Raw genomic sequence first — 19,220 nt, 5'->3', positions numbered from 1 at the left:
TTAACAATTTAATTAAAAGGTTATGAACAATTTAAACAGAAATTATTTTTTACAATATATTACATGTTCAAGTTTTCGAAGCCCCACGTGTCGGAGAATCGCGGGATGGTATTATTCCTTTGGGCGAGGGCGCGTCGAACCGCGAACCAACTTTTAAGGCGCGCGCGAAATGTTCGAAAAAGCCGGGTTTCAACGTCTTCGAAATTGTCGGTCCTCAGGCCTCCCGTTGTCGCGAGACGAAGGACATCCCTCAAAACGTGCTTGACCAGCAGGAAAACGAGGTTGCAAAACTGATGGTTTTTGCCATCCGCTAGGAGCCAGTAGTCACTGGACGTGTGAACGTGGTCGCGTGATTCGTGCACTAGTTGGAGGAGTCGCGCGACGAAACGACGCGCCATTGGGCAGTCGTAGTATTGATGGGCGACGGTTCCTACAGTGGGGCAGAAGGGGCATGCCGGGAACGGCACGTTGTTAGGGTCCATGTGAGACAACCGCGTGGGAGTGGGAAGCGCGTTGTGGGCGTGGTTCGCGATAATCGCGTCTTAACGCACCTACCGCCACTGGTGTGTTCGACAAGGAAGATCGAAGAGTCTTCGTCGCCGAAAGGAGCGTCTTCTCGAAGGCCGGCGGCGTCGAAGTAGCCTGGGAACGACCGTTGGATGGCGGTGAAAGCGATGGTAAGCTGAGCCTCGAACGAACGCGATGGTCGGTCGTCGTTGACGCAGTCGCGCACCGGCCTCCAGGCACCATCGGGCTTGATGAAATCGGCTAAATGGCGTAGACCTCGATGAAAAAGTGCCGGAGTCGTGAGAGAGGTAAGCGGTTGGCCGGAGACATCCCGAACGACGGTTGACTCTAAGACAGGTGTGTCTCGAAAAACTTCTCGAGACGATTCCGCGACTGCGAGAAACGGACGGAACCGGGTACACGCGTCGGCCACGTACTTGTAAAACCGTAGGAGCGGCGGATGGCGAGCGCGCGTGAAGAAATCCTGCGGCCGGTTGTGGGTAGATGGCATACCGAGCACGCGAAACGAAACCCGGGATTCGAGCGGTCGGGATCGGCGAAGAGGCGCGTAGCGTAATGAACGCGAAACGCGTCAATCTTGGCGGCAACGTTTACTAGTTGTAAACCACCGGACACGCGGGACTCGAACAGGAATTCCACCGCGACCCAGTGCGTGGAATTCCAGACGTAATTAACGAGGTGGCGTTGGACGTTTTGGACGAATGTTGGCGGAGGTTCGAGGACCTTTAAACGATGCCACAGAACGGCGGCGGCGACTTGGTTCGCGATCATGACCCGGCCACGAATGGAGGAGAGATGGCGAAGTCGTCTCCAGCGACCCAGCACTTTGAGGAGTCGTCGTTCGAGGTCGGGCCAGTTCTGGTCCGCGAAAGTGACTGTGTTACCCAGATAAACGCCGAGGAACTTCCCGCCGTCTGAACGCGAAGGAATGTTACCCGGCTGATCGACTCGGTTGCGCCACGCGCCGCTAAAAAGGACGAAACACTTTTCGCGATTAACCGCGGCGGTGGAGGCGGTGCAGTACGTGGATAGGCTCTCGAAGAATTTCTCGAATTGTCACTCTTAGCGAATCATGCCGTTGAGGTCGTCCGCGAAAGTGGAGTGAACCGCGCCGTGACGCGGATTAGCGTTCTGGATGGTCAAGACCTACCGGAGCGTGGCGTTGAGTGGCTCAATCGCGATGGTAAAAAGGATTGCCGAAAGAGGGCAGCCCTGTCGAATGCCACTGTTGAACGGAATCGGTGTCGTTACGGTGTTGTTGTAGCGAAGTCGGAAGGTCGCGTTCTCGTAGAGGACGCGTAGGTGACTAAGCCTTCCGGTAAGCCTTCCGGGATACCGAATCGCTGTAGAGTGGCGGTGAGATACCGATGATCGACTTTGTCGAAAGCCTTGGCGAAATCGACGTTGAGGATACCCAGTGGCTGATTGAAGGTGTTAGCCTATTCGATGGAGTCGCGGAGGATTGTGATGGTATCAAAAATCGACCGCCCCGGGACAGCGTAAGATTGGCCGGGTCCGATGATGGACACGATCACGGTGTTGAGTCTCGCGGCGAGGACTCGCGCGTAAATTTTATAATCGGCGTTGACGACCGAAATAGGGCGCCAGTTGGCGATTGACAGGAGGTCGCCCGTTTTCGGAAGCAACGAGACGATCACCTGAGAGAAGGAAGACCAAAAACTGGGATGGTGGGCGATATCGCGAAACACCGCGATCAAAATCGGACCGAAAAAATACCAGAACTTGACGTAGAGTTCTACCGGCAGGCCGTCGTACCCGCACACTTTGCCCCTCGCGAGCCCGGAAGCGGCATTCACGACCTCGGTTGCGGTGAAGTGACCGTCTAAGTTTCCAGCGTCCGCTTCACTAAGCCGCGGTAAATCGGCGAGGAGAGAGTTCCGGGCCGCGTTCACGTCCTCAGTGGGTGGCGTAGCCTGATAAAGGTCCTCGTAGAAGCTCCTTAGACAATCGCGGATGGCGTCGGGATATTCGAACAATACCCCTTGACGGTCGTAGACACCGTGAATGACGTTTTCGTCGATGGCCTTCCGTTCCAAAGCGAAAAAATCGCGAGAGGGGGTGTCAATAACACGGTTATGGTGTTCGCGGGCGCGCGCGAGTGAAGCGGAAGCGCATCTACCAGTACGCATCTACCAGTACCTAGAACGCATCTACCAGTACGCATCTACCAGTACCTAGAACGCATCTACCAGTACCTAGAACGCATCTACCAGTACCTAGAACGCATCTACCAGTACCTAGAACGCATCTACCAGTACCTAGAACGCATCTACCAGTACCTAGAACGCATCTACCAGTACCTAGAACGCATCTACCAGTACCTAGAACGCATCTACCAGTACCTAGAACGCATCTACCAGTACCTAGAACGCATCTACCAGTACCTAGAACGCATCTACCAGTACCTAGAACGCATCTACCAGTACCTAGAACGCATCTACCAGTACCTAGAACGCATCTACCAGTACCTAGAACGCATCTACCAGTACCTAGAACGCATCTACCAGTACCTAGAACGCATCTACCAGTACCTAGAACGCATCTACCAGTACCTAGAACGCATCTACCAGTACCTAGAACGCATCTACCAGTACCTAGAACGCATCTACCAGTACCTAGAACGCATCTACCAGTACCTAGAACGCATCTACCAGTACCTAGAACGCATCTACCAGTACCTAGAACGCATCTACCAGTACCTAGAACGCATCTACCAGTACCTAGAACGCATCTACCAGTACCTAGAACGCATCTACCAGTACCTAGAACGCATCTACCAGTACCTAGAACGCATCTACCAGTACCTAGAACGCATCTACCAGTACCTAGAACGCATCTACCAGTACCTAGAACGCATCTACCAGTACCTAGAACGCATCTACCAGTACCTAGAACGCATCTACCAGTACCTAGAACGCATCTACCAGTACCTAGAACGCATCTACCAGTACCTAGAACGCATCTACCAGTACCTAGAACGCATCTACCAGTACCTAGAACGCATCTACCAGTACCTAAAACGCATCTACCAGTACCTAGAACGCATCTACCAGTACCTAGAACGCATCTACCAGTACCTAAAACGCATCTACCAGTACCTAAAACGCATCTACCAGTACCTAGAACGCATCTACCAGTACCTAGAACGCATCTACCAGTACCTAGAACGCATTTACCAGTACCTAGAACGCATCTACCAGTACCTAGAACGCATCTACCAGTACCTAGAACGCATCTACCAGTACCTAGAACGCATCTACCAGTACCTAGAACGCATCTACCAGTACCTAGAACGCATCTACCAGTACCTAGAACGCATCTACCAGTACCTAGAACGCATCTACCAGTACCTAGAACGCATTTACCAGTACCCAGAAAGCATCTACCAGTACCTAGAAAGCATCTACCAATACCTAGAAAGCATCTACCAATACCTAGAAAGCATCTACCAATACCTAGAAAGCATCTACCAATACCTAGAAAGCATCTACCAATACCTAGAAAGCATCTACCAGTACCTAGAAAGCATCTACCAGTACCTAGAAAGCATCTACCAGCCACTCTCTCGAAGAGACTAACCCTCAACAAGATGAAGGAAGGAGAAAACGTCCGAGATCACGTTTCCCTGTTTTTCGATGCCGTCGACAAATTACAAGAAAGGAGTTTGGAAATCAACGACGACATATTAACGATCATGCTTCTGTACAGTTTACCTGAAAGCTATGAGAACTTCCGGTGTGCAATTGAATCACGGGACCACTTACCGACTCCAGAAAACCCGAAAATAAAGATTCTGGAAGAAACCGACGCGAGAAAATCGAAGAATGACGATGCGATTCAAAATGCTCTCATCGCCTGCAAAAACAATTCCAAACGAAAACCAGATAAATCTCGAAGAGAGTCACCGAGAGCACAATCTCAGCAAAGCAGTTCACAGCCTTTCAAATTCAAATGCAACTACTGCAAGAAAGTCGGTCATAAAGCAGTCGACTGTACCGAGAAGAAACGGGAATCAGCATTTGCTGGCAGAGCGAAAGAGTCCGCTAGAACAGCTGAAAAAAAAAACCCGTATCGGAAGAAATCGCTATGTGGGCAGCGACTAGCTGTCGAACGGATTGGTGCCTTGACAGCGGAGCAACTTCGCACATGACTTCAAAGAGAGAATTATTTCAAAACTTCGAGGAAGTAGATCGATCATTGAATCTGGCAAATCAAGAACGAACAGCCATTCAAGGTATTGGCGAAGTCAAAGTCGCAGCTACAAATGGAAATAACGGAAGAGTTCTTCGACTGGAAAAAACGTTGCATGTTCCAGACCTCAGAACGAATCTGATGTCAATCTCAAAAATCACCGAAAGAGGTTTTGAAGTCATTTTCAAGAAATCCGAAGCGGTCATCACGGACAAGAACGCCGATGTCCTAGCAATAGCAGACAGAATCGGAGACCTCTATTTCCTTCGAAATCCGAACGAAAGCGTAAGTCAAGCTGAGTCACAAGATCACGTAAAGTCAAAACTCGAAGTCTGGCACGAACGACTTGGGCACCTCAACGAGGGAAACTTAAAAGACTTGGCCCGCCAAGAGAGATGTCATGGTATTGATTTCAAAATCACCGACAAACTCCCGATCTGTAAAACTTATATCGTCGGAAAGCAGACAAAATTGCCATTCCCAAAATCCGAAGGAGAAAGAATTGCAGAACTCCTCGAGATCGTTCATTCAGATCTGGTGGGACCAATGCGAGTCAAATCGTTGAGTGGGAAAAGATATTTCGTAATCTTTACCGATGATAAGTTCAGATGGAGCGAAGTCTTTTTCTTGAAGCAAAAGAACGACGTATTCGACGCCTTCAAGATTTTCAAAAGCCAAGCCGAACTACGGAGCGGGAAGAAAATCAAATCTCAACAAAACGACTACGGTACTGAATACCGCAACCTTGAATTTGAAAAATTCCTCGAGACACATGGAATCCAGAGAAGACTAACAATCCCAAAAACCCCGGAACAGAACGGAACGTCTGAAAGGAAAAACCGCAGTGTCATCGACATGGCTAGATATATGCTGAATCAATCCAACCTATCGCCGTCATTCTGGGCCGAAGCCGTATTCACAGCAATTCACGTCCGAAATAGATGTCCCTACAGATCCATCCAAGGTGAATTACCGTATTGCAGATGGACAGGGAAGAAACCAAACCTCAATTACTTAAGGACCTTCGGCGAAAAGGTTTACATTTTAGATGAAGACGTGAAAAAATCCAAATTTGATCCTCGAAGCAAAGAAGATCCTATCAGTCTGAAATCGGCACTAAGTGGTCCCGACTCAAAATACTGGAAGAAAGCCGTCCTCGAAGAATACGTGTCTTTGGTCAAGTGTAAAACTTGGGAAATTGTCGAACGCCCTCCGAATCGCAAAATCATTGGCAATCGATTCGTCCTTCGTACGAAATACGACGTCAACGGAGACGTTGAGAAGCGAAAAGCTCGACTCGTCGCCAAGGGTTTTGCTCAACAACCTGGAATTGACTTCAAAGAAACTTTCACCCCAGTCGCAAGATCAAGCTCTATAAGACTCGTCATGGCCTTGGCAGCAGAATGGGGACTTACAGTACATCAAATGGACGTAGTCACCGCCTACCTCAATGGAGAAATTGGCGAAGAAGTCTTCATGGACATTCCCAATGGACTTGAAGACGCACTGCTGGAAATCATCGTGGAAAATAAAGAAAACCAAGACACGATCCAGACTTCCAAAAAATGGCTAATCGAACTACAGACAGCAGAAAACGCTGTCTGTCACATAAAGAAATCACTGTATTGACTGCGTCAATCCCGTCGACAATGGTACAAAAAATTGGACCAGAAACTACGAAACCTTGAAATGAAGCCATTGGTCGCAGATCCCTGCATCTACTTCCTCAAACGAGGTGAAGACATTTTATGTAGACGACATTATCATTGCATCGAACAATCTAGAACTGATGTCCGAAATAAAAACTGAACTCAAGAACAATTTCTAGATGAAAGACTTGGGTCCAATTCACTATTGCCTGGGGATCGAGTTTAGACAACGTCCGGAGGGTGGAGCGATCACCATCTCTCAAAAGAAGTACACTGAACGTTTCGGAATGTCCGAATGCAAATCCATTGGAACTTCTTTGGATGCAAACAGTAAGCTCAAAAAGCCCGAAACAGTTTTTGAAGAAGAGATGAGACGAATTCCATATCAGAATCTCGTCGGATCACTCATGTACCTAGCTGTCTCCACTCGACCCGACATCGCTTACGCAGTAAGCGCCCTGAGCCAGTTCAACTCCTGTTACAACGAGGATCACTGGAACGCCGGAAAGAGAGTCGTGCGATACCTGAAAGGAACCGCAGATCACGCGCTATTTTTCGAGAAGACAAACAAAGAGATCCAAGGTTTCGCGGATGCAGACTGGGGAAGCTGTCCGAATGATAGACGATCCTACACTGGTTACGCCTTCAAGCTCGCAAACGCTGCCGTTTCCTGGGAAGCGAAGAAACAACCCACCGTAGCACTCTCAAGCACTGAAGCCGAGTACAAGGCTATGACCGAGGCAACAAAGGAAGCCATCTACCTAAAGGGGTTCCTGGAAGAAATCGGCATGCACGTCAACCAACTCCGAATCTTCAGCGACAATCAAGGAGCGCAGAAACTCGTCAAGAATCCCATTTTTCATTCAAGGACAAAACACATTGACATCCGCCATCATTTCATTCCTGAAGCATACGAAAAGGGTTTGATCAGTCTTGAATATATTACCACGGACGAAATGCCAGCTGACGTCCTTACGAAAGGATTATTTCAACCAAAACACCAGAAGTGCACACTCGACCTTGGACTCAGAGTATGAAGTGACACATGAGGAATGCCGTAATATCTTTGAGGGGGACTGTTGAAGATAAAACATATTTCGACCTTCCTTTTTATTATCAGTTGTTTATATTCTTTATCTTTTTTAACCTTTTTAAACCTGTATAAATATTGACGTAAACATCAACTGTATCTCACTCTCGAGAAGTATCTCGTACCGTTATGTTCAAATAAACAGCGTTTACCTTACTCTTGTCTTCTTCATCCGCCTTACAACAACAATTATTTATTCTATTTACTTTTTGTACTTTGTGTCTGTGATGTTTCGGTAACCACCTTGAATAGGCTTTGCCTCTGTGGTTGCCAGCGAAGCGTTTTATTCTGAGCCAACCAGAAATTCTAAAATAATGGATTATTTACAATTACAATTGATAGAGACACTTGTACATAAGATAAATTAAAACCACGACACCCACTTCTTGTACAATAAAAGTTTTTAATTTAAAAAACGACGACTAGTTTCGTTGGCCCTTCGGGAACATCATCAGACCGAAATCGAAATGGGGTTAAGTAGATTACATGACAACCAAAAAAACAATCTAAGGAATAAATGCATCAACTCAATACAACGCTTTTCAAAACCTAAACCTAATCTATCGAACTCTGAATTCCGCGCATTAATGGAACTTAAAAAAGAAAAAAATCTAATTATCACTAGATCCGATAAAGGCGGTTGCATTGTCCTACTCAATAAAAATGACTATGAGACAGGGTTAAAAAACCTACTTAGCGACAATAAAGTATATAAAATGATTAATAAAGATCCCACGTACACATTTCATGAGAAGGTTAAAAAAACTTTAAAACAATGTCACTCCCTTACGGAGGACAATAAGAAAAAACTTATTGTCTCACATTATTCAGCCCCCAGATTGTACATATTACCAAAAATCCATAAACCGACGTTAAAATTTAGACCGATCGTTGAAAATGTCAATTCGTCCGCCCAACCTATTGCTAAATTCATAGTTAGAAAATTTGGCTTCTTGTCAAAAAATCATAAACATTCGATTAATAACTCTCCAGAACTTATTTCCGACCTCATCCAACTCACAATTAATGAAGAAGATTTTTTGTGTCGTTTGACGTGATCTCGCTATTCACCAGCGTTCCAGTCTCTGAAGCCATCGAAGTCTTCAGAGAAAGGCTAGTAGAAGCAAAAATTAACACCATTGAAATTATTGACATTTTAAACCTAATTGAACTTTGTGTAAAAGACCCATTTTTCAAAGCTAACAACTTAATGTATGTTCAAATCTCTGGTTTAGCGATGGGTTCGTCTCTAAGCCCACTTCTATGTGATATCTATGTTAATAAGTTAGAATCTACATTATAGCCCTACTTAACTCCCCTTTCAAAATTGACTTTTGGAAAAGATATGTCGACGATATCCTACCGCTGTGGCGACATGGATTGGCCAACGTCAACATATTTTTAGATTATTTAAACACCTTAGACCCTGCCATACAATTTACAATTGAACTCGAATCCAACAACTGCATCCCCTTCCTTGATGTCTTGATTACCAAGTCCGCCAAATCTGTTCAAACAGAAGTATACCGCAAACCTTTTTCTGTATGTATGCCAACACATGCGCGGTCCAACCACCCCATGAACCAGAAACTTAGCTCTTTTTATTATTTTATTGATCGTGCGGCTAAAGTATGCTCCAACAACACTAACTTTAATAAAGAAATTGCATTTGTAAAATCGATTGCTTCAAGTAGAGGCTTCGACAACTCCATTTCAAATAGAGGGATAGACCGGATAACCCATAGACAAGCCATTGAAAAAAACAAGCTCCTAATAAAAGACTGGAAAACCCAGAAAATTGTAGTTCTACCGTACACCAATGTCTCAAGTACTATCGGTAACGAATTTAGCAAAATTAATATAAAACCAGTTTATAAACCCATTAATAAATTACAATCACTGTTTACCTCCACCAAAGACAAAATTAAACTATCCGAAAACTACGGAATATACCAAATCCCCTGTAGTTGTAACGCCATCTACATTGGACAAACAAAACGAAATTTTAAATTTATAATTAACGAGCATAAGTTGGCCGTCCGTAATTTAAAAATTAATGAATCAGCCCTAGCAGAACACGTATTTAACACAGGCCACATACCCGACTTTGACAACATTACCTGTCTATTCCAAACGGATAATTATTTAAAACTCAACGTTCGTGAGTCTTTAGAAATTATTAAAAAACGTAATACAAACGATGACCTATTGAATAGAGACGACGGTCCAGGTAGTTTCACCGCACTTTTTTGGTACAAAAATTTGATTTGACGGTTTTTTTAATTTTTTTAATATGTATTTCCTAATTTTTTACTCTTATTTATTTGTTATTCTTTATATTTGACGCTTTACTGGTTATGTAAACCAACCTCTGTACTGTGAATTTTTGTATATATTGGCTAACCGCATCACGCTAGAGTTAGACCTGATGATGTTCCCGAAGGGGCAACGAAACTAGTCGTCGTTTTTTAAATTAAAAACTTTTATTGTACAAGAAGTGGGTGGAGTGGTTTTAATTTATTTTTTATTATGGATTATCCTAGTGTGTTATTTAATCCGTGTTGTGAGATAATAAATTTCCTTTATTTATCATTAAGGATTGGTTCTAACTTCTAAAGCGCCTTACTTGCAAGTTCCCAGTGGTGTATTGGAACTGGCTTCAGAAGACGGTAGCCGTTTCTCCCAGACACCTACGTGTTTAGTTCCACATCGGAATGTTTCGAGTTGGACAAATGTTCTAGCCGAAGTGTAGTTAGGTGTCGTTGTCGTCGTCATAATTCATTATCGGGGCAACCTGTCTATACTGTTCTTTCCCGCAAAACTACTCGCTTTATACAGAACCAAAATTCATCAGTTAAAATTAATTAAATACGATTTTAGGTGCTTTTATTTCCACTGATTTTTCACTAGCTCCGAAAGGGTCTCAGCGAAACGTCGATTTCTCCTCAATGACATGCCACACCAATTGATACAGCTTTCGATCGGTATTGGTCTCCTCTACAAATTGTATTGGTCATGGACTAATTAAATAGTTAGTTATCCACGTATTGGTCCGCTCTAGGGCCGCGCAAAGGGGAAGTTTCCAGGGGGGGAAATCAACGGGCCCTTCACCAGCACCGACCCAACAATACGTCCCATCAATTTGGGCATTAGTTATCTCTGACGCCGTTAATGCGATAAATATAAATGATAGATCAATAAATAGGAAATGACAATTTCAATTTGGATAAATAAGGCCTAAATATATGATAGATCAATAGATAGGAAATGACAATTTCAATTTGGATAAATAAGGCCTAAATATATGATAGATCAATAGATAGGAAATGACAATTTCAATTTGGATAAATAAGGCCTAAATATATGATAGATCAATAGATAGGAAATGACAATTTCAATTTGGATAAATGGGGCTAAAATATATGGTCAATAAATACAGGGTGTTACGGTTAAATATGTCATAAATTTTAGGGCGTGTTCTTTGGGTCCTAATGAGTCAAAAATGTCCTATGAACATGGCTCCTAAAATGCTTTGTTTCAGAGTTTTAGGCCCACAAAAACCGGGCCCCAAAACAACGAACCCAGTTGTTTCCATTTATTATTCATTCGTTTTATTAACGGTGAAGCGTTAAACACATTGACAAATGCCAAAATTTCATTATTGAACTAGCGGAAGTGTGCTAAATCCGACAATAATTTTATTATTGCTATGTTCCATTATTTCAAAGAAATCGACACAAGGTCAGAAATTTTGGAAATAAGCAATTTGTAAAAGTATTTTTCCCGGATGGATGCTGGGATAGTGCTTCTTATTTTGAAAAGCACACCAGAGCGAAATACGAGTGTTAAGGAAACTGTTGAAGACAATTAAGGAATGGAACTGAAACAGTTTGATTTGCGTAAAGCCTGACCATTTAGCCTAGGCGGAGAAAAAAAATTATACTAACAATACGACACCGAACGTTTTGGTCTAAGCTGTATACTTTATGAGACCGACCCTAACACTACATGTGTAGGCGTTATCTCACTTTATCTCCTCTGAACGCATTAGGTCAGGGGGATAAATTTCAATTTCGTTGAGTTTTTTGAAAGTCAGCGAGGCCCTTTAGACTTTGTTCTTTACTATTAAAGGCAGGGTGCTTTTTAAAGAACCAAATCAAGCGCGCTGTATCTACAATTCATTATTTTGTTTCCAATTTTAAGATAAGTATGGCGCATTTTACTAATTCTAAGCACGCGGAAATGCACCTAATCTACGGGCGGACTCAGGGAAATAGTGTACAAGCCCAAAGATTGTGTATACCGAGTGTAGCTCCCTCAAAGACCGTTACCAGAAAGACGCACATTTGACGCAGTTGACATACGCGCAGTAAAATTTCAATAAAAGTTTAACAATTATTTAAATATAGGAGAGCTTTCAAGCCTCGGTTCCTTTTCAAGCCATGCATGGTTTAAGTGTTTAACAATAAAAAAATATTGTTCCTATAAGGGACAGGGTGATTAAGAAAGCATTATAATTAATTTTAATTTGTGGTGAAGGTACGCTTCGGTTGTTATGGCTTAGTGTATAAAATAATATCTTCTAAAAAATTAATTTTTTATCTATAATTTTGACAATAAAAATGATATTTTTACGTGTATTTCTGATTTTACGTATTTAAATAAATTATGTATATCGATTTAAAGGGAATATAACCTCGGGTATTTGGTGTGGAACACCAACGTTTACAGCTCTGTCCGCTCTTGCCTTTGGCTTTAGAAATGTTTGGCGCCACTGTACAGGAAAAATTTGAAAATTGAAGGGGTCTTTCATAAAGGTTGCTTTGCAGGTTACATTCCCTTTAAATACGGAAAACCATCAGCTATTCCAGACCTTAAAGGGATTTTCAATAAAGAGCTTTGGGGGGTAGAACCCCTTTTAAAATACGTCACTCGTCGCATTTACAAAGTTACACTCTGATAACGTTTCAGTGACGGTTTTCGAATCGACTTCCGACCCCTCACACCTCCCTTGAAAGTCCCTTTAACTATGGTACAAATTAACGAATATAGTGTAGTCACCCTACGCTCCGGCACTTGTGTTTAAGATGCGCCCTATATCTCGTTAAATGTGTTAAACATATTACTGAAACGTTAAACATTAGCGATAGTTAACAATACTTAAACGGCATTGCGAGCCACGTTAAATTAAAAAAAAACACACCTTTTTTTCCTATGAACCAAAAAAATTAAGTATAAAAAAAATTTCGTAACAGAAAATTTTATATACAACGAATTTTCCTAGTGACTAATAATATGCTCAATCTATATGGCTCCTAGGTTCAGTCATGCTTTTAAAATTAGCAACGGTTTCAAAACTTCCAATTCAACAGCTTATTCAAAGCCTACTAATAATATTTATCTGATAAAAGCGGTCACATATGAAATAAATGAATTTCCTATCGAATTACGTGCTGAGCACTCTTCAAGGTCCTTTGACGTCGGCTTCGCGCCCTACGCATAGTCACCCTAAAAAATAGGCCGGAAAACTATTGGTGATAGAAAAAGTTTAATTATCAAAGGAATAGATCAAAGTCAAATATTTAATGAGGAATGGTTTTATTTTGGGCCCAATGGGAAAAACTGCTTTGTATTTAGGGCCTACCTTTTGGGGGATTCACTAGCAGCGCCATAGCTAGAACCTGGCATGCAGGGCACTTACCTAGGGAACAAAATCGGCGATTTAAAATAATGGCTAGTAGAAATTGGTTATATTTCAAGTAGGTATGAGTCGACCCAACTATTTATTTAAAAATTTACTCGAGCCCGAAACACGGGGTAAGGTCGAAAAGGACCAAGGTTCAGATTTCTACAGTTAACAAAAGTCCGTTTTTAACTAGTCACATAATCGCACACCCCAGGGATGAAACGTTTTCTATTGACAAAAGTAGATAAAAAAAATAGCGATTCTGCGCAATATTTTAAAAAGGGCTTTTGATCTAAAGCATAGGAGTCGATAAATATAATTATGGACTAAACTTACTATTAAATTTATTTAAGCTATGGATATTCAACTCTATCGTTATCCTTTCGTTCACACTTCGAAGCGAAAGTCAGAGTAATTAAACATTTCACGGCAGAAACCAGCAAACGAACCCAGTTTCCCGAATACAAGCGAGCACGCTGTCATCAAAGACGGTTTTTTAAATTTTTTTATTAATTAAAATTCGAGTTGAAAAAATTGTGCGCATCCTGTTCGTTCTTATTTTTTATGAGTAATTCATATAGTATATTTGAGAAGCATTAAAAAACCAATCTTAAATTAATTATAATCTTATTTTGAAGACAATTTTATTTCAACTTTATTTGATGAAATATTTTAAATTCGAGTGGGTACAGAATTTAATCTCGTACCAACATCCAAGTTAGTGACGCCACCAATCCACTGCAGAGTAGTAATGTAATTCCCACTAGCGAAAACGTCTGGTTCATTAGGAACCGCGCAGCCTTTGGTTGACCCGAAAGACGCCGCTCCGACGAAATAAAGTCGATTTTCATGATACGCCATCAATGGTGCTCCAGAATCACCCTATTACGAACAAAGCGTTAGAGTGATGCCCTATATTAATAATAACATAAATAATATAATAAGCTTGAGTATGACACTTCCTATTTTCCCGATGATCATTTTTTTAATGATAGTCTGTTTCGCCAATGACCATATAAAACATTATCTGGCTAAGGAAATGAGAACTGTGCGCGAGCCTTTACCAGGTTACGGTGCCAGATAAATCTCCGTCGACAACCTATTTAAAGGATCAGTCAAAGCTATTTGGAAATTGAAACGCTTTCAACAGTAAAAATATCGTGTATTTTTGCTAAAAGATTTAAATTACCGAATTGGAACATATAAAATAGACTGAACACAGTCAGTGGCGTAGCCAGAAATCCTCCAAGGGAGGAGTTCAAACTATGTAAAATACCTGAAAGGGGTCGAGAAGGGGGTGGTATTTAAGTACAGCCAAAGTTACATTCAAGGGGGGTTTGGACACGGAAACCCTCCCCTTGTTTACGATACTGAATGCAGTTATTTTCGAATTTGAGACCTAAAATTCCTATTACACAATAAATCCTCGTCAGGCAATCATTATCCGAAATCGATCAGTGTCAGACTTTTATGTATTATCTTACTGGTGATAATAAAAATAATTAGACTTACTTCGCACATGCCTCTGTTATTAGCTCCGGCGCAAACCATTGAAGCTGTGATCCTGCCAGTGTAGATTGTAGCACACGTATTGATGTTGACTTTATTTAGTCGTACGTCTCTAAGTATACTGCTGTACGGTCCATCTATAGTAAATTTAAATAAATTCCTTAACCTGAAGCTGCAATATAATACGATGTAGTCTCGTATATTGACCAGTGGTTAAAGTGGAGTATAGGGGTAGAAATTTTATTTTTCACTTTGACTATGGTCATGTTGAGGCTTTCGGCTACTGACTTGTAGATATTTTTCCCCATCCGGCAGAAGTGACCAAAGTTCCGTCATTAACAATATCAGTGACTCTTAGGAGGCAAATTGGTCTAAACACTGTGTTTACAGAAGCGCTCAGCTTTAATATAGCCAAGTCGTTGTTGAAAATAATGTATCTTCCGTAATTTGGATGGACAAAAACTTGAGATACTCTATATTCTTCAGCTTGAGGTTCTACAGTTTTGGAGAGGTTATAACGACCCAAAATTACTCGTAATCGTTGTGGATTGTCCGGATAACTTACGCAGAAAAATTACGAAATTAGTCATATTTGCGTGCAATGTTTTTCTAAACCTAGTGTTACTTTGTTAACATCCAGCTCCTAGTGGTGATGACGTAATTGGGACTTATTAGCGCTCCTAGTGCTTTATATACGTTGTCGTAAGAAATAATCGTTAGCCACGGGTATTCCAAATGATAGGCAGGAAAACCCCCTACTACCCTCGTCTGTGGTTCTTCATTCGGGATTCCGCAATCTGAGAAATTCCGATAGTTCCAGAAACTGCTCCGTTCATTAGGTATTTGGTACTTCACTTACCTTCTAAATTCGGTTGAAGAGGCGCTGGTGGTTTGGCCGACTCGCAAGGTTTGGAATCTTGCGTCTGTTGCTCGATCCAGGGCAAATAGGAGGCGACCCTCGAAAAAATTCCCGGATATCCGTCACGCCCGCAACCGATCCCCCACGAAATGACGCCAATCAGCACTCGACGTCCTTTGACGTCTGTCGTAAATGGCCCACCAGAGTCGCCTTGACAAGCGTCCGTCTTGTTACCACCGGCGCAAAGTGTGGTATCGAAGACAACCGTTCCGTACTTCTGTTTGCATTCCGCCAAGGGGAGAGTTGCCAGATTCGCCGAAAGAAGGATGTCGCTGGTACTTCCTCCTGTTTGGATGAAAACCTCCAAATTTTCAGTCATTCAACTAAACTTTCAGTATTGGAAGTCAATCGTACCTTCCGAAACTCTTCCCCAACCACAAACTGATCCAATCCTGTTGTCAGTATCGAAGTCGTTGGACATTGGTAGACAAACCGGAGCGATTGTCGGAGAGAATGTAACGTCTTGTGTCAGTCTGATCAGAGCTATGTCGTTGGCGTACGTTTTCTTATCAAAATCCGGATGAACGATGATTTTGTCGACTTGGCGAATTATATCTTCCGTAATGGTCCGTTGATCATATATTCCGAGAATGATCCCAATCGTGGCTGGTGTTTCCTCCCTTTTTTAATTCGAGAAACATTTTAGGGTAACTGTATGATCTAGTTAACTTAATAGGTTCTATTATCCTTACGGAGTAACGCAGTGGGCAGCCGTCACAACGTACTTTCGACTAATCAACGTTGCCCCGCAGAAAATGCTCTTGTCGCGTCCGGCAAGATGAACTATTCCAGCCGTCCATGGGAACCTGTTGGTTGGTTGAATCGGTTCCCCGCCAACCACTCGATTCTGCACCACGTTTTCAACTCCGCAAGCTGTTTTAATAGACTTTCAGTAACTACGACCAGGAAACTAAACGTGTATACACTTGGAATGTCTAAGGCTCCATTGGCTTCGTTCTGCGGATGTATCTGGAGAACGGTAGAGGCTTAAAGGTACACAGAAGGGGTTGAAAAATTCCGACCGAATTTAAGGTAGCTCCTCCTCATCCATCATGTGACTCATACATTCCCGCTTTCCAAAACACGTGATTTAGTAGCCCCGCCTTCAACATTCAAACGATTAATAATAATAATCAGCTAGGCTAATATACGAAACCTAGGCCCAAGTCATCTAGCGACTTTTATTTCCTTTAAATCAGGTGGCCGGGTTAAATTGCGTGGGAGGGTGGTGGCAAGCCCCTCATGCCACCTCAGCCAACAGCTGCCTACACTTACTATTACCGTTAACCTCTACAAGTTTTTATGGAATGGGAAACCGAAGAGCTCGATGGAAAATCCCTTTAACCAGTGAGGAGAGAACTTGCAAAATCTACTCAGAAAGAGTTGTTCCGAGCTTCCACCCAGTGCCACAAGCTAGGATCAAATCCGACTCCTCTTGTGGCGAGGCGAAAGTGCTAACCACTCCACCACCTAACTATAAACTACGTCGAATGTTCACGATGAGCATATTCCAAGTGTATAAATGTAAACTAAGTTAATTATTGCTGATATAAATTTCTTTTCAAAATCCATTTTCAGTACTTACCACAGTCGGTGGGAATATCGGGTTGAGGCGTTGGAGGGGTTTCTACGTAATGAACTAGATTAATTTGAAAACTAAGGTATACATGTATAGGATCCCCGCTGTAATATTATACCTTGTTTAACGAATGTGTATGACGCACTGAATCCTTTGTCTTGGAAACAGCAGTCCGACTCGAATTTTATGAGCAAGGTGTTTCCTTCCGAAAATATAGGTTCTGGAGCTTCCTTTCCGCAATATCTTCAGGTAAAGTATTTGTTTTCACACTGTTACCCGGGACCCCAATACCATGAATTTATCCATATACACCCACGAACATAGAAAGGATCGCCTTACTACGATTTGACTGTTGTAGAGGCAGGATTCTAAGACGCTTTAAATGCCACTCTCCAATTGGCCCGAGAATAGTCAATGAGGAATCGACCTAGCGCTCTCTAGCCATAGTGAGACTGAGTTGCTTTGAGCTTTCTAAGGTCAATTGGAGAGCCTTTCTTACCGTACACATCGTTTAATTTTCATTATGCGATAGTGACAATGTCATGAGGCGGAACGTAAAGTCCTGCCTCTGCGATAGGCTGTTGTCGTGAAGTGTATAGTCAGATCTATATTCACGGTTGTAAATGTATAAATTAATACCATTGCTCAATATTAAACTTAAACCGACCTTTCCAAACTCGTGTTGAAGCTTCCGGTTCTACTGACTGTCAGTTTATCGTAAAGACATTCTGGTTGGTTTCCCTGTATAGCAAATATCTCATTGAACGCAACGCGTACGTTATAGCCTGGAGGTGCCTTATACGTATATGAACACAAGTTTAGATTATTGGACCGTAAGTGGTGGTCCCTGAAGTTAGGCGCGTTTCCGATATCCTTACTTGAAATTTCCATACGCAAAGTTCATTACTGACGTAATTGAGAGGAAAACTGGGTGTGCTGAAGGCAATGGAAGACCCCATTGAAGGAAGCTGCGTAAATGTCTTGGAACAGGGAGATTTGTAAATGTCAAGGCGGATACTGTAGCCCCTTTCTTCTTGGTCATCGTCCGAAAAGAAACGCATGGAAAAAGAAGACGTTCCAATCAGTTCCACACGGCCCGACTGACTGGCGCAGAAACTATGCAAGAATATTCCACATTTTATCAACGATCACCGTAATTGTCCGATTGTAGTATAAGCCTACGTACACTCTAACTTTATTATTGGCACCAGTGATTTCAAGCCCGTCTTTGGAGCAAAACTTGGAAGGTTCCAACGCGAACATTTCGAAAGTGATCAGCACCCGGGCCCCAATTTGAGCCACTTCGTCCGGAAGGGATACCTAAAGAACCAATTCCCAGATGGTCATCTCTTGAATACGCGCGTTATTTTACATCAGTACCTACTTTAACATCATAATAGACCCTGGAATTTTTGGGGTAATTATCGTTTGGAAAACCTGGACTGTATATGGTAATGGAAGGTTGGTTTTCCGTGAGAACAATTTGGACATCTCCACTTCCTGGAGACTCGAGAACCAAATCCTATAAAAATAAATTAGAATAAATTATCAGTGAAGACAATCTTAACTAGTGTCGATTATGTCCAACCTTTTGTTGACCGAATGAAACTTCGCTGTAGGACAGAAACACTATACAGGCCAATAAGCAGGATACGTAGTAATGGAAGCCCATATCGTTTATCAAATTGAGATCCCAAACAACGAGCTCCAATAAACAGATCTCAACTAATCCCGGCTAATCACTCTTGGCAACGTTCTACGTAATCCGCTTCTTATACGACATAAGCAGTGTCGTAAAAGGAATCTAACCTTGGGAGTAGGCGCACATGTGCGCTTATTACCCATATTCGTACGCCTATACACAGAAACCTACAAGCCTCGATTCTGTTTTTCTCTCTCCAACTTTCTTCTCTTTTGTTAATCGTGTTTATTACAGCGCCGAGACAGATGTAACTGATATCCGAGTCACGCTGAACAATGAGAGATGCATTTTCGACAGGAAAATTAATACCTGCATTCCGTTACATTCACACCTGCGGTTCGATTAA

General features: G+C 42.5%; 1 protein-coding gene across 1 annotated transcript; it reads right to left on the bottom strand.

The window, feature by feature from the left end:
- Positions 1 to 13,792: 13,792 nt before the first annotated feature.
- Positions 13,793 to 19,130, bottom strand: LOC149940859 (transmembrane protease serine 9-like). Its single transcript, XM_090177813.1, has 14 exons — positions 18,761 to 19,130; positions 18,557 to 18,694; positions 18,359 to 18,492; positions 18,051 to 18,288; positions 17,840 to 17,967; positions 17,291 to 17,415; positions 17,179 to 17,220; positions 16,286 to 16,466; positions 15,948 to 16,213; positions 15,534 to 15,878; positions 15,300 to 15,471; positions 14,963 to 15,234; positions 14,678 to 14,811; positions 13,793 to 14,047 (listed from the first exon to the last, which is right to left on the bottom strand). The coding sequence occupies exons 1-14, from the start codon at positions 18,842 to 18,844 to the stop codon at positions 13,838 to 13,840; spliced, it is 2,469 nt and encodes an 822-aa protein (XP_090033939.1). The 5' UTR covers positions 18,845 to 19,130; the 3' UTR covers positions 13,793 to 13,837.
- Positions 19,131 to 19,220: the final 90 nt, after the last annotated feature.

Source organism: Leiobunum rupestre, chromosome 6, assembly GCF_980474605.1.
Source record: "Leiobunum rupestre chromosome 6, qqLeiRupe1.1.hap1, whole genome shotgun sequence".
Classification (NCBI taxonomy): Eukaryota; Metazoa; Arthropoda; class Arachnida; order Opiliones; family Sclerosomatidae; genus Leiobunum; species Leiobunum rupestre.
The sequence above is the reverse complement of the archived record's forward strand: the minus strand, read 5'-3'. Positions and strand labels throughout refer to the sequence as shown.

What these genes read in the sequence shown, in the direction of transcription:
- LOC149940859 (XM_090177813.1), bottom strand. Translation starts at nt 18,844, where the DNA reads ATGGGCTTCCATTACTACGTATCCTGCTTATTGGCCTGTATAGTGTTT. An exon ending in CGATATTCCCACCGACTGTG is followed by an intron (nt 16,467 to 17,178) that starts GTAAGTACTGAA and finishes CTATTAAAACAG; the next exon opens with CTTGCGGAGTTGAAAACGTG. An exon ending in TTGGGGAAGAGTTTCGGAAG is followed by an intron (nt 15,879 to 15,947) that starts GTACGATTGACT and finishes TCATCCAAACAG; the next exon opens with GAGGAAGTACCAGCGACATC.